This window comes from Carcharhinus amblyrhynchos, chromosome 2, assembly GCF_965287045.1.
Source record: "Carcharhinus amblyrhynchos chromosome 2, sCarAmb.v2.hapA, whole genome shotgun sequence".
Classification (NCBI taxonomy): Eukaryota; Metazoa; Chordata; class Chondrichthyes; order Carcharhiniformes; family Carcharhinidae; genus Carcharhinus; species Carcharhinus amblyrhynchos.
Genome location: NC_137325.1, coordinates 137721274 through 137736187, shown reverse-complemented (window position 1 = coordinate 137736187; position 14914 = coordinate 137721274). Strand labels below are relative to the sequence as shown.

Here is a 14914-nt window from a genome sequence, read left to right as displayed (position 1 = left end):
TGTCACAAAACTTTCACAAAAGCAATTTCACAAAAGATTCTTTTGTTCTCTCTTGTTCTCATGTCCATCTATTTGGTCACTCATTCCCGTCTGTGTCTGTACTCCTGTCTTATAATCAGCAATGGAATGGTACCCATGCAATGTACCAAATACCAATGTATCTTCTTCCATGAGAATCAGGATTGAGAGATAAAGGACACCACTTCAGTCTTCATCCTTAACTTGGTATTTTGGGAAGTTTTCTCCTGCACAGATGGCCACTGTTAGTCAACGCACAAGGACAAGCACAACGCTTTTGCTGGTAGCCAACTGACTGTCCATGATGCCCAAAGAAATGCCTCTTGCATGCAGCCAGTCAAGACAATGCAGGAGTCAACTGATATATTTGGGGCCATTCACCAAGATGCTTCCATACCTATGACAGGCAGTGCTGCTGCCTAGTCGATTGCTACTGAAGAGGTAGCATGCTTTTTCTGACAAGTTCACCCATACACATAGCTACATGTGAGCACCTATAAAAAGTACTGTGTGGTGCACTCAACATAGTGGAATACTTGAAGAGATGACCCCACTTGTGGCACTGCAGCCAGATTCTAGAGTCAACCCAATGGCTAACTTCCTCTGTGCCCTCCACACAGGCTTGTTTCATCTGGTGGGCAGGCTTCCTCCTCCCATTCTTGGTGAAGAGGACTACCCACCTTGCTCCCCAAGCTGGTGGTGAATTTGCAAGGAGTGGCCACAGGATCTTTGTTCTACTATGCCTTGATAGGCTTTCTTTCACAGGTTGGCTTTTAGGTTGGCTTGATTTCAATAATCACTACTAGCCCTTTAAATATGATGCTGCCACTGCCAGCTCATTGGATGCCTCCTTTGTCTCACTGCTGTTAAATGGCTGACTGCCATAGAATTAGGATCCTCAGCCTACATTCCACCCTAGTGGTAGCAGTTTCTTATGGCCCTTGCCAAAACTTCAGTCCTAGATCTCCCAGTTATCCAGGACAAATTAAAGATAAAGCCAAAACAAATGACTAGTGCCAAATTTGTGACGATTTGGGTAGGTACTTGAGCCAAACCCTGAACGAAGTACATCAGTTCACAGATCAACTTTGCAGAGCAGATAATTTTATTGATATTAACAGCTAAGCCTTCCTTGTACAATAGCCTCACTTGCCATGTAAATGAGTAGAAATGGCAAATGGAAATAAGAGGAAAAATTCCATTAAATTGATTGCTTATCAGTTCCTAACGATATTGAAGTAAGAAATATTTCTGCTGTTGAGATAAGCTGTAAGGAGAAATTGGCACACAGAACTAAAAATTGAGTTTATAGCAGTATATTTCATTAAAAATGGAAACTTCAAGTAATTTTAGGATGCCAGGAATAAATAAAGTTTACAAGAATAATGACAAAATAAAACAAAAAAGGACAATATGTGAAAAATTAAAGTGGTTGAGCAGCATAACAAGTAAGAATATGAAAGAAAAATACTTCCAAAAAAAGTTCAGAAGAAAAATAAGAATAAGGATTGCCAACTTACAGGTGCTGACAAAATATGGCACAGGTATTCAATAAGTATCTTGTATCAATCTTCACTAAAATATAAGTATATACTAATGCTAAGGTTTATCCTGGGATGAATGAATGTTTCATCTAACGTGAAACATTAATTGTAAACTGTTACAGTTTACAATTAATCACAAAGTGCAAAGTATTTTGCAGCAACGAGGTGGGAGTTATGATCTAAAATTCAATATTGAAAAAAAAATCCAAAGCAAGTTTAGAGGATCAATAAAGTAGTGAATATCACAAAGTGAGCTTCATAAGACTTTTTTTGATGAAAATTCACAAGGATTTGATTATGATCAGTAAGGATAGATGTCCTACCCTTCACTTTCAAAGAGGCAGTGGTCTTCTGATCTCCAGAATCGCAGGTATATTCCCCTTCATCTTCTGGTGTTACGTTGCGAATAAGCAGTTTAATGGAGCAATCTTTGTTTATCATCTCATACTTGTCACTTGAGTAAAGTACTATAGATCCCTTTCTCCATACCACTGGAACATCTGGTTTAGTAACCTCGCAGGACAAAATGACACAACTGTTCTCTTCAGCTTCTATGTTCTGAAGCTCTTGTTTGAAATGCACAGGCAAAGCTAAGGAATAGTAATTCAATTTGTGAATGCATCATTTAGTAAAGGAAAATTGTGATGCGTAAATGACCACACACAAGCAAATTTCTATTCAAATGCAACAACCATGTGAGATTGTGTACAACAGTACTATCAACCTTGTTATACTTTCAACAATGCCACACTTATATGTTTATGGTACAGAGATGAAGTGAAAAAACATATAACATTGATTAGGTTTTGCCTCTGACTGAAAGTTACAAGTTCAAGGCCCATTCCAGGAATTGGTTATTGTAATTTTAGTGTATCTTTAAGAAGTGCTTTTTTAAAAATCATGAACTCTGCATTTTTGATTTTGATTTGATTGATTATTGTCACAAGTATTGGTATATAGTGAAAAGTATTGTTTCTTGCACGCTATACAAAGCATACGATCACAGAGAGGGAAAGGAGAGAGTGCAGAATGTAATGTTACAGTGGTAGCTAGGGTATAGAGAAAGATCAACTTAATGCGAAGTAGCTCCATTCAACATCTGATGGCAGTTGGTACATGATCTCAGACTTTTCTATCTTTTTCCTAACAGAAAAAGCTGGAAGAAAGTATATCCAGGGTGTGTGGAGTCCTTAATTTTGCAGGCTGCTTTGCTGAGGCAGCGGGAAGTGTAGACAATGTCAGTAGTTGGGAGGCTTGTTTGAGTGTTGGACTGGGCTTTGTTCATGACCTTTTGTAGTTTTTTGCGGTCATGGGTAGAGTAGGAGCCATGCCAAGCTGTGATATAACCAGGAGAATGCTTTCCATGGTGCATCTGTAAAAGTTGGTAAGAGTCATAGTGGACATACCAAATTTCCTTAGTCTTCTGAGAAAGTAGAGGCATTGGTGGGCTTTCTCAACTATAGTGTTGGCATGGGAGGACCGGGACACATTATTGGTGATCTGGACACCTAAAAACGTGAAGCTTTCAACCATTTCTACTTCACCCCTATTAATGTAGGCAGGGGCGTGTCCTCCACTACACTTCCTGAAGTCGATGACTACCTCCTTTGCTTTGTTGACATTAAGGGAAAGATTATTGTCATTGACCAGTTCATCAGATTCCCTACCTCTTTCCTGTGCTCTGTCTCATCATTGTTTGAGATCAGACGCGCTACAGTGGTGTCACCTGCAAATTTGAAAATCGAGTTGGAGGGGGATTTGGCCACAGAGTCAGGCAAACTTTTTCAGTTTGCTTTTCTCATTGTTGCTGAGCTGTCTATGAGACTCTTTATATTGCTGCTTAAATGGGGGTTTGTTTATTTCTACTGGGGTGGTTATGGCTGTAATGTCAGAAGAAAAACCAGTTGACAGGTCAGGTGATAGGAAATTTTTTTTTCAGTTTGGAGCTGCAGGTTTGACCCTTAGTTTTAGAAGGGGCATCAAGCTAAAAAGAAGTCTCTCTCCCTGGTTTTGGAAATTCTGCTAGTTAGCTGACAGCAAAAGCTTGCCTTTCTGAAGGGGGAAATTGGCTGTGGTGACTTCCCTAGAGTCTCTGGTGTTTTGGGAAGCTGGTCTGATTTTAATTGTTCTGAGTTTGTCCAGAGAACTACAGACTTGACCCAAAGGTCTCAAGTCCAATATCACGTGAGCATTAGTCTTTGCTGCGTTAAACCTTTGAAAAGGGGCTTTTTTTGTCTATGAGATTGGTTTGACTGAAACACATTAGATATGTTTTAAGGGTTATTCTCTATCATGTTTGTTTCTTGTTTGTAATTGATAAAAGTTCTTGCTAATTTTCCAACTATACATGTTCACCATATTCTTAAATAAACCTTGTTTGATAAAAGCTCCCTGGTGGTCATTTGAATCATACCTGGAGTGAAACCTATCATGCTTTTCTTAACCAAATTCAAGATGTAAAACCTATGATCCAGATGGGCTCCTTTTGAGTTTCTGACCTGAACCATCACAGTATATAATTTGGGTTGGCCCATCACTGCAGTCCTGAGGGGTACTTCAGGTGAGAGGTTAAACATGCTGAGCTGTGTTGAAATGGAAGTGAAGATATAAGAACAGAAAGTCACAGTGGCACATATCCTTCTACTCTGGAAACTTGTTGCCAGAGACATGTGATCTGCTAACATGATGTGTCTGACAAGTTACTATTAAGCAATTGAGTGAAAGTTCAGTGGTATCAGGTTTGACAAAGTGATTCGTTGAAAGGACTCTATGACAATATCACACAGGCACACATTCGCACATAGTACTTTGAACAAAACAGATATATTCTTCATATACACAGAACAAAGGAAACTGTGAATGTTATCAGGAGATGAAAATGATGATCAACTAACTCCAAGATGAAAATCAACAATGAATTAATTTTTCTTTCCATACCCTTTACTTTCAATGATGCAGTAGTCTGTTGATCACCAGAATCACAGGTATATTCATCAGCATCTTCAAGCTTCAGTTTGTGAATGAGCAGCTTAATGCTTGAACCTTCTTGCTTCAGTTTGTACTTGTCGCTGGGGTGAAGTACAATTGATCCCTTCCTCCATTCCACTGAGGCATTAAGTTTAGTAACTTCACAGTGTAGAACAGCAGTGCCATCCTCTTCAGCTTCAACATCCTTAAGTCTTTCTTTGAAAAGTACAGGCAGCGCTAATAGGAAGATAACAAATTAATTCCTGATAACACAGTTTAGTCAAACTATGATTGTTTAAATTCTCAGTAATCAAATGGAATCTGTTTTCCCTAGAAAAAGCTAGTCTGTTGAAAACTTATTACATTATTAATATTGGCTGTGCAAAATCCTTGTTAATGATAAACTAAACATGTGTCATTTTAATTACACTCATTCTAATCACACACAGGGGTAGAGTTTCCACGCTAATGTGGTGTGTTTTCCAGGAGTGGAGGCAGCCTACCATTGGCTGACTACGGGTTTTCCCGTTGTTTGCACCTTCCATCCACCACTGGGGAAGCCGCAGCAGTGGCTCACTGTCGGTGAGGCTGGAAGATCCCACTGGCAGAAACAATCGGAAAATTTCAGCCATAGTGGTATCATCATATTTGATAAAAATAGGGTATGTCCTTGAATTCAGAAAAGTAAATTTAATCCGCCAACTTAATACACCAAATGGGAAGTATATTTGATACAGAGGAGAACCGCAGGAAAATACAGGGAGAAATGAGCATGTAATTGGCAAATGAAATTTAACATAGATAAATATAAAGTGGTACAATTTTGGGGAAGAATAAAGACGCCACATTCTCCTCAGAAAAGAAGTGTTTAAGTGAGTTGAGGAACAGAAGGAGCTGGGACTACAAATACACACTTCATTAAAAGTAGTAACACAGATTAATGAGGCCATAAAAAAACTTAAAAAGCACACGGTTTCATTTCTACAGCAATTAAAATTTGCCTGCAGAGGACAGGTCCCTGCAAACAAATACATGTGGTTTCTAGTGAGTACAAGTGAGTTACATTGCGAGCCCAAATGATATCTTAAATTGGTTGTTAGTGTAATTCTTAGCACACTCGGAATTTTTTAGTTGCCCAATCACAGAATCACATCTAATTTTATGTAAGCAAAAGGAATATGTCAGACATTGCATTTTTTTGAAAACAGAAGCATGGGAACAATAGCTTCCAAGTGCATTCACCATGGCAATGTCTTGATCAATCACAGCCAACTTGCCAACCAATTAGCACCTCCTTTCTCATACAATAACACTTGCAGTTCTCTTTAAAATTTGGCACTGTTGCATCTGTCCCAGTGAATCCAAGATGAAGAGCTTTGACAGCATGTTTCTATTCTCAACAATACAGGTAATGGATAGAATGACAATATTCATACTCATAGTACATTTGTCTAAGTTAAGGTCTTTTAGACAAATGCAAGTTGTTGTTGTTGCTGTTCTTTTAAATCAGAGGATACTCTCTTATGCGCCATGTCACCTTAGTGTGGCTATTTTATTCTCCACTTTTCTGCTTGTCTGACTTATCTATTCTTTCAGCTTTCTCTTCCTTTCTCTTCTTCAAGTGCTGTTCATTTATAATTCTCCTCCTTCTATATACAAATCGATACAGCGTGTTCTATGTCTGCTCTAGCCATTTGTAGCAGGCGCTGACTTGTGGTCCATCTTTGGGTGCTTAGATAAAGCTCCATGAAGCATTTCACTTTTTGCAGGTCTAGAAGAACTAGGAGAAGAACGATTATTTCTCCTGGTCCTTTGAAATAACTTTCATGGCCCACATGAAACTTTGCACAGGACCATTTGTACACTTTGTTAATGGTGGCAATTCAATGAAGCTCAAGCTAAATATTGGCTTGAACTTCAAGGCAGCACAAATGGCTGAGTAGTAATGGCACTTCACTGACTTTACATGAGTTTTGTGCACTATTTAAAAATTGTCTCCAAATGTTTTATCAATCAAAGTGGCAGAGTGTTAAGTAACACAAGTATTGTAATCCAAATGGAACAGCATTCTATGCAATTTGTATTAAAAAAATTAGAAAAAGTTCAAATAACAATCTTTATTTAGATAGCATGATTAATGTAATCAAGGTGCATCCCAAGGTGCATCCTAGGTGAATTATCAACAAAATGTGGCACCAAGCCACATTAAGAAATAGGAGGTTAGATGACCATTGACATTCAATGACATTGCCATCGCTGAATTTCCCACTATCAACATTCTGGAGGGATTACCATTAACCAGAAACTGAACTGGACCAGCCATATAAATACTGTGGTGAGAGGCTAGGAGGCCTGTGGGATGCAACTCACTTCTTGCATCTTCAAAGCCTATCCACCATCAACAAGGCACAAATCAGATTACTCTCCATTTGCTTGGATGAGTGCAGTTCCAAAGACATTCAAGAAGCTCAACATCATCCAGAACAAAGCAGTCCTTGATTGGCACCTCTTCAACAAAAAAGTATTCACTTTACCACCTATGAACACAAGCAGTGGTGTGTACTATCAATAAGCTGCACTGCAGGAACACACCAAGGGTCCTCAGGGCCAAGGACAGCAGATGCATAGGAACACCACGACCTGGAGCAACTCATGATTCTGACTTGGACATATATTGTCATTCTTTCACTGTCAGAGGGTCAAAGTCCTGGAACTCCCTCCCTAACAGCACAGTTGCTGTACCTACACCACAGGGGCCACCTTCTCAAGGGCAACTAGAGATGGTCAATAAATGCTGGCATAGCCAGTAACACCAACATCCTATAAATTCATTTTTTTTAAATTGTAAACACCAGAGTTCAAACAAACAACAACCTTCATTTAGGTAGCACCTTTAAAGTAATACAATACATAAGAACATAAGAACTAGGAGCAGGCGAAGGCCATCTGACCCCTAAAGCGTGCTCCTCCATTCAATGAGATCACGGCTGATCTTTTCGTAGATCTCAGCTTCTCCAACCCGCCCGCACACCACAACCCATAATTCCTTTACTGATTAAAAATGTCTATCTTTGCCGTAAAAACATTCAACAAGGTAGCCTCAACAGCTGCACTGGGCAGGGAATTCCACAGATTCAAAACCTTTTGGGTGAAGAAGTCCCTCCTCAACTCAGTTCTAAATTTGCTCCCCCTTATTTTGAGGGTATGCCCCCTAGTTCTGGTTTCACCCACCAGTAGGAACAACTTCCCTGCTTTTATCTTATCTATTCCCTTCATAATCTTTTATGTTCTCAAACGATCCCCTCACATTCTTCTAAATTCCAATGAGTACAGTCCCAGTCTACACAGTGTCTCCTCAAAAGACAAACCTCTCAACTCTAGTGCCAGTATATCCTTTTTCAAGTAAGGACACCAAAACTGTACACAGTATTCCAGGTATGGTCTCACTAACACCTTATACACCTGCAACATAATCTCACTGTTTTTAAATTCCATCCTTCTAGCAACGAAAGACAAAATTCCATTTGCTTTCATAATTACCTGCTGCACCTGCAAACTAACTTTTTGTGATTCATGCACAAGGACATCCAGCTCCTTCTGCACACAGCATACTGTCATTTTTTACCATTTAAATAATAGTCCATTTTGCTGTTATCCTTTGCAAATGTTCAGTGTCCTCTGCACACTTTCCTCCTACCACTCATCTTCATGTATTCTATGAACTGTGGCTCACTACACTTGGTCCTCAATGCCAAATCATTTGTATAAATTGTAAATGATTGCAGTCCCAACACTGATCCATGAGGCACACCACTAGTCCCAAGGTGCTTCCTCATAGCATTATCACATAATAAATGAAACCGAGCCACATAAGGAAATATAAGAAAAGCCTGATCAAAGAACTACATATAAGGAGCATGTCGAAGGAAAATTAATTAGACAGGCAGCGAGGTGTAGGATAGGTATTTCATAGCTTATGGTCTAAGCAACTGAAAGTGTGGCCACTAATGCTGGACTGATTAAAATTGGGGATGCTCAAGAGATCAGAATTAGAGGACTGAAGCTATCTCAGAGGGATGTGGGGCTGGAGGAAAATACAAAGATAGAGAAAGATATGAAAACAAAGATGAGAATTTTAAAATCAAGACATTGCTTAACCAGGAGACGATGTATGTCATCAAGCACAGGGATGTAAAGTGAACATAAGAACATAAGAAACATAAGAACATAAGAAATAGGAGCAGGAGTAGGCCATCTGGCCCTTCGAGCCTGCCCCGCCATTCAATAAGATCATGGCTGATCTGTCGTGGCTCAGTTCCACTTTCCCGCCCTCTCCCCATAACCCTTAATCCCCTCTCTTATCAAAAACCCATCAACCCGCTTCTTAAAAATATTTAGCGAGGCAGCCTCCACCACTTCAACGGGCAGAGAATTCCAGAGATTCACCACCCTTTGAGTGAAGAAGTTCCTCCTCAACTCCGTTCTGAACCGCCCCCCCTTTATCTTGAGGCTGTGCCCCCTAGTCCTACTGTCTTTTTTGAGCGGGAAGAGTCTTTCCACCTCTATCCTATCCATCCCATTCATCATCTTATACGTCTCAATGAGATCTCCCCTCATTCTTCTAAACTCTAACGAGTACAAGCCTAGTTTATTCAGCCTCTCCTCATAGCTCAACCCCCTCAACTCCGGTATCAGCCTAGTAAACCTCCTCTGCACTCCCTCCAAGGCCAAAATATCCTTGCGCAGGTGCGGCGCCCAAATCCTTTTGTACAAGTTAAAGTGCAGGCAGCACAATTTTGGACGTCCTCAATTTTACAGAAGATAGAAAGTAGGAGATCAGCTAGGAATTAATTGGAATAGTAAAATCTAGCAGCAATAAAGGCATGAACGTGGGTTTCAGTGGCTAATGAGCTGAAGGGGGGGGGGCGCAAAATACAGAGTTGGAAATAATCAATTTTAGTGATGGTGCGAAGATGAGATTGGAAGATCATCTCAGTGCCAAATGTGACACACTAGTTTAACCTTAGACTGTTGCCAGGACAACATTTTAACATAATTCACTAGCATTAATCCTAGACTGACAAAATTATTTTTAGATTGAAAATTTTTAATGAGTTCCAAGTAGAAAGTAATTTATTTTCACAGTGAGCCACAAATAAAATAGGTGGAAGGGAATAATTTAATTCAACAATTCAGTAAAAGTGTATACAATACTAAGTGAGTGGCATGCTGTTATTTAGAGGAGGATAAAAAAATTAAGCATGATAGGCTTTAGTTATGATGAAAAATGAGTAATATGCTTTTATCCTACCCTTCACTCTTAAAGATGCAGTAGTTTGTTGATCTCCAGAATAACATGTATAGTCTCCACCATCTTCAGGTTTTAGGCTGTGAATGAGCAAATCACAAATGGAACCTTCTTGTTTCATTTCATACTTGTCACATGGAAAAAGTACCAGCGATCCCTTCCTCCATTTTACAGGGGCATCAGATTTCGTAATCTCACAGCGTAAAGTGGCAGTGCCACCCTCTTCAGCTTCCTCATTCTGAAGTTCTTGCTTGAAAAACACAGGCAGTGCTATGGACACATTAAATTTCATTTGTAATGACACTGATTAGTCAACATCCAAATCTTGTCTCTCAGTTTTCACACAATTCTGATCTAACCAGCTGAAAATAGGTTTCCAAATTATTTTTTCATACACTGCCACTCAATAAAAACACAAAAACTTGCAAATAAGGAGAAATGGCAGTTAGGACAATCTAATGATTTAAGTACCTAGTTTGTTTAAGTACATCTTGTTTTATATAACAAATTTAACTTTCTAATAACTTCACAGAGTTGGACAGAGAGACATTCTCAAGATATAAATTAAAATAAATTAAAGTAAATAAATAGAAATAATTCAATTAACAACTTAAAAAGAAAGTTGACAGTACAGAACTTGAGTATTCCTGAAAAAAGAGACTTGCTGTCTAAGATGTTTGTCTTGCATTCATCAAGACAGATCATAAGATTACCAACAGTAAAGGGAAGAGCCACTTACACTGCATAAGAGAGTGCTGAATAAAATTAGAGCACATGGGACTGGGGACAATATACTGCTCTGAATTGAAAATTAGTTGACAGAAAACATAGAGTAGGAATAAACAGTTCATTGTCAGGATGAAAGCTGCTATTGGTGGGGTGGTGCAAGGATCAGTGTTTGGGCCATAGTTGTTCATAAGCTTTATAAATGATTTGTATTTGGGACCAAATGTAATATTTTCAAATTTGCTGGTGATATAAAAGTAGGTGGGAATTTAAGTTTTTAGGTTATATATATAAATAAGTAATGACAGGATCAGGGTCTAGATCATAATGTGATCATGCTTAGGCTAAACCATGTAGGATCAGCAAATGTATGAATGCTGCACTCTTCAAGTAAAATGGTTCACAATTTGACTGTCAGCTGAATGTACTCTACCACATCTGAGATTAATGGATAAATCTTCCTGAGACTGTCAGTCCTAGAATTGGTAGGAACAGAGAAGGTAGTAAAGAACACTGGATCACCATTTGTAAATAGGATAGAAGGCAACAGATAAGATTAAAAAGTATAATCTATGAAGTTGGATTGGTCTAATGTTCACCTGCATAAGTACCAGAGATGTAGACAAATAAATGACACACCAAGGAGGGGAACCATAAGCAACTCATGGGGTAAACAGCATTGGTAGAAAAATAAGACAAGTGATAATTGTGGGTGATTTTATAATCAGAAGGATAAATAGTTTCTTTGTAGATGCAATCCAGAATCCCAAAAATGTTGCTGCTTCCCAAGTTCCACTGTTTGGGACATAACAGAGTGAATGCAAAAGATTCTGTAATATGAGGTCAAACAGCCTCATAGATCAAATGGGAATCAATATCCCAGCTATGACTATGTTTAAGGTTCTACAAAGGAAATTAAAGAAGTCAAATTCAACATTCAGAAGCAGGACTCCCAGGATAGTGATCTCTAGGTTATTCCCACTGTCATTCCCACTGAACAAGGTAGGGAAAGGAAGATGAGGATTCTCAATCTTGGGTTGGCTGGATGGCACAGAAGGGAGGATTTCGGATTCATAAAATCCTACCATAGAATTAGTGAATAGTTATAGTGCAGGTGGCCATCTGGCTTGTTGTGTTCCTGGCTTGTCTCTGCAAGAGCACCTCAGCTCATGGCACTCCCCATCCTTTCTTCCTAACCCTGCAAGATTTTCTTCAGATGCTAATCCATTCCATTCTGAAAGCACTGCCTCTAACACAGTCTCAGGTAGTAAATTTCAGTTCCTAACCACTTGCAAAGTGTAAAAAAGTGTTTTCCTCATGTCATGATGGGTATCCAGTGACTTCAAATCTTGGCTCATTGGCCAGTATTTTACTGCCTTGTCCACCACAGGAATTAGGATGAGCGAGGGGCGGATAATGGGAAGGTACATTGACCTCAGGCAGGACTTTTCAATTTCGGAATGAGTGAGGCCATAAAATCCACCCATTGTAGCTAAATTCAAATCCAGGGAAAGCTGTACAAATGCTACCATTTCACTTCACTTCTTTTCACTTCACCTAAATAGACATCCAAACCTTTACAGGATAGGATAGCAGGATAAAATGTAAATACATTAGGAATTGGGATGAGGCAAATCAGCACATCAAGAACTGTGAGCAGGTAACTTGGGTAGTGAGTTCATTTTTTAAATATTAATTCAGGGGGTGTGGGAGTTGCAAGCTAAGCCAGCATTTATTATCGATCCTTAATTGCCCTTGAGAAACTGGTGGTGTGCCACCTTCTTGAACTACCTTCTGCAGTCCTGATAGAATCACAGAAACAAAACAGTGCAGAAGGAGACCGTTCAGCCTACTGAGCCTGCGTCAACATAAGGTACACCCAGGCCCTAATCTCGTAACGCAATGTATTTACCTTTCTAGTCCCATTGACACTAAGGGGCAATTTAGTTTGGCCAATCAATCTAATCCACACAGCTTTGGACTGTGGGAGGAAACCAGAACTCCTGGAGGAAACACACGCTGACACAGGAGAATATGCAAACTCCACACATTGACTTGAAACCAAAATTAAACCCAGATCCCTAACGCTGTGAGACAACTGTCCTAAACACTGTGCCACTTGAATGTTGTAGGAACACCCAAAGAACTGTAAGGAAGGAAATTCCAAGACTGACGCAGTGACAATGGAGGCATGGTGATATAGTGTGAAGTTAGGATAGTATGTGACTAGGAGGAGAACTTGCAGTTGGTGGCATCCCATGCATCTGTAGCCCTTGTTCAGCTAGATGGTGGAAGTTGCAGGTTTGGAAAGTGCTGTCGAAGGAGTACATCATGAGATGGTATATGCTGCTGCCATTTTGCGTTGGTGGTGGAAGGTGTGAATGTTTAAAGTGATAAATGGGGTGCCAAACAAGCAGGTTGCTTAGTCCTGGATGGTGTCAATCTTTTTGAGTGCTGTTGAAGTCATCCAGGCAAGGGAAGAGTATTCCATCGTAATACTAACTTGTACCTTGTTTGGGGAGTCAGGGTGTCAGTAACTTCCTGCAGAATTCCCAGCCTCTGACCTGGTCTTGCAGCCACAGTATTTACATAGCAAGTCCAATTCAGTCTCTGGTCAATGGAGTCGTTAAGAGAGCAGTGCCTTTATTTCTCTCTCTGGAGTTGAGAACAGGAATCTGCCAGGAAACAAGTCTCTCGCCAAAATTCTACCGTCCCACCTACCATGAAATTGGAGCAGGTGAGGGGCAGACAACAGAAATGTCCGTTGACCTCAGGAGGGAATTTTCAGTCATGCTCCAGCGAGGCCGTAAAATCCTGCCCTCATTCTCTGAGATTCTGCCATTTAGCGTAGATCTGGAGGTAGTTGTATGAGGGTTAAAAGACAGGTGTTTTTCTGGGTCTCTGTCCAGAGATGCTAAAAGGCAGGAAATCTAGCATCCATGTGAATATTTATTTTTATTTGGCATTTTAATGACCTGGTTATCAGGTCTACGCAGCATTTTGATTCAAAAAACCATCCATGCCTTATAAAGTCATTTATCAGAGACAGAATTTTCCCGTCCCATTCGCCATGGGAATTGTAGAAGGTGGGACGTGGGCTATGAAAATGTCTGTTGACCTCGGGTGGGATTTACATAAGAACATAAGAAATAGGAGCAGGAGTAGGTCATCTTCCCTGAATCTGACTGAGTAGGGTCCCATTCGTAGACATGCAGGGTAGAATAGGTGTAGGGTGATGCGGCGGCGCGGGCTCGTTGGGCCGAAGGGCCTGTTTCCCGTGCTGGGTTGTTCTTTATCTAGCCCTTCGAGCCTGCCCCGCCATTCAATAAGATAATGGCTGATCTGAAGTGGATCTGTTCCACTTTCCCACTTTCTCCCCATAACCCTTAGTTCCCTTGTCTGTCAAAAACCTATCTAACCGTGACTTAAATATATTTAGCGAGGTAGCCTCCACCACTTCAACGGACAGAGAATTCCAGAGATTCACCACCCTTTGAGTGAAGAAGTTCCTCCTCAACTCTGATCTAAACTGCCCCCCCCCCGCACCCTCTAGTTCTGGCCAAGCTAGGCTTGGGGCTAGCTTGGCCAGAAAATCCCACCCTCAGTGATTGGAATGCGATTTACATCCTTCACTCTTCAGCTCTCTTTCAAGATTTCGTACAGAAGTAGTGGAAAATCCAGGTGTATTTTCAAAGGGTGGCATTCTGCTAAAGTTGCAGTGATTCATCTATACCATCTGCCTTGCTGACTGCTAAAGATTCTGATACTATACTGAACTGAAGGCTTGTACTTATGAACCTTCCATTCTGGGGATCCGCTTTGAAACATAGAAACATAGAAATAAAGAAAAACTGGAGCACAATACAGGCCCTTCAGCCCACATTGTTGTGCTGAACATGTCCCTACCTTAGAGATTACTAGGTTTACCTACAACCCTCTATCTTACTAAGTTCCATGTACTTATCAAAAAGTCTCTTAAAAGACCCTATTGAATCCGCCTCCACCACCGTTGCTGGCAGCCCATTCCACGCACCCACCACTGAGTGAAAAACTTACCCCTGACATCTCCTCTGCACCTACTCCCCAGCACCTTAAACCTGTGTCCTCTTGTGGCAACCATTTCAGCCCTGGGAAAAAGCCTCTGACTATCCACTCAATCAATACCTCCCAACATCTTATATACCTCTATCGGGTCACCCCTCATCCTTCGTCTCTCCAAGGGGAAAAGGCCGAGTTCACTCAACCTATCCTCATAAGGCATGCTCACCAATCCAGGCAACATCCTTGTAAATCTCCTCTGCACCCTTTCTATGGCTTCCACATCCTTCCTGTAATGAGGCGACCAGAACTG

At 40.4% G+C, this 14914-nt stretch overlaps 1 protein-coding gene across 1 annotated transcript in view; it reads right to left on the bottom strand.

Moving 5' to 3' along the window:
* Positions 1–14914, bottom strand: part of obscnb (obscurin, cytoskeletal calmodulin and titin-interacting RhoGEF b) — a 696366-nt gene that overhangs the window by 327711 nt on the left and 353741 nt on the right. Inside the window, exons 53-55 of the mRNA XM_080214757.1 lie at positions 9841–10107; positions 4500–4766; positions 1886–2152 (exon numbers count right to left, since the gene is read on the bottom strand). Coding sequence (XP_080070883.1) covers positions 1886–2152; positions 4500–4766; positions 9841–10107 — 801 coding nt within the window. The remainder of the gene's footprint in view (positions 1–1885; positions 2153–4499; positions 4767–9840; positions 10108–14914) is intronic.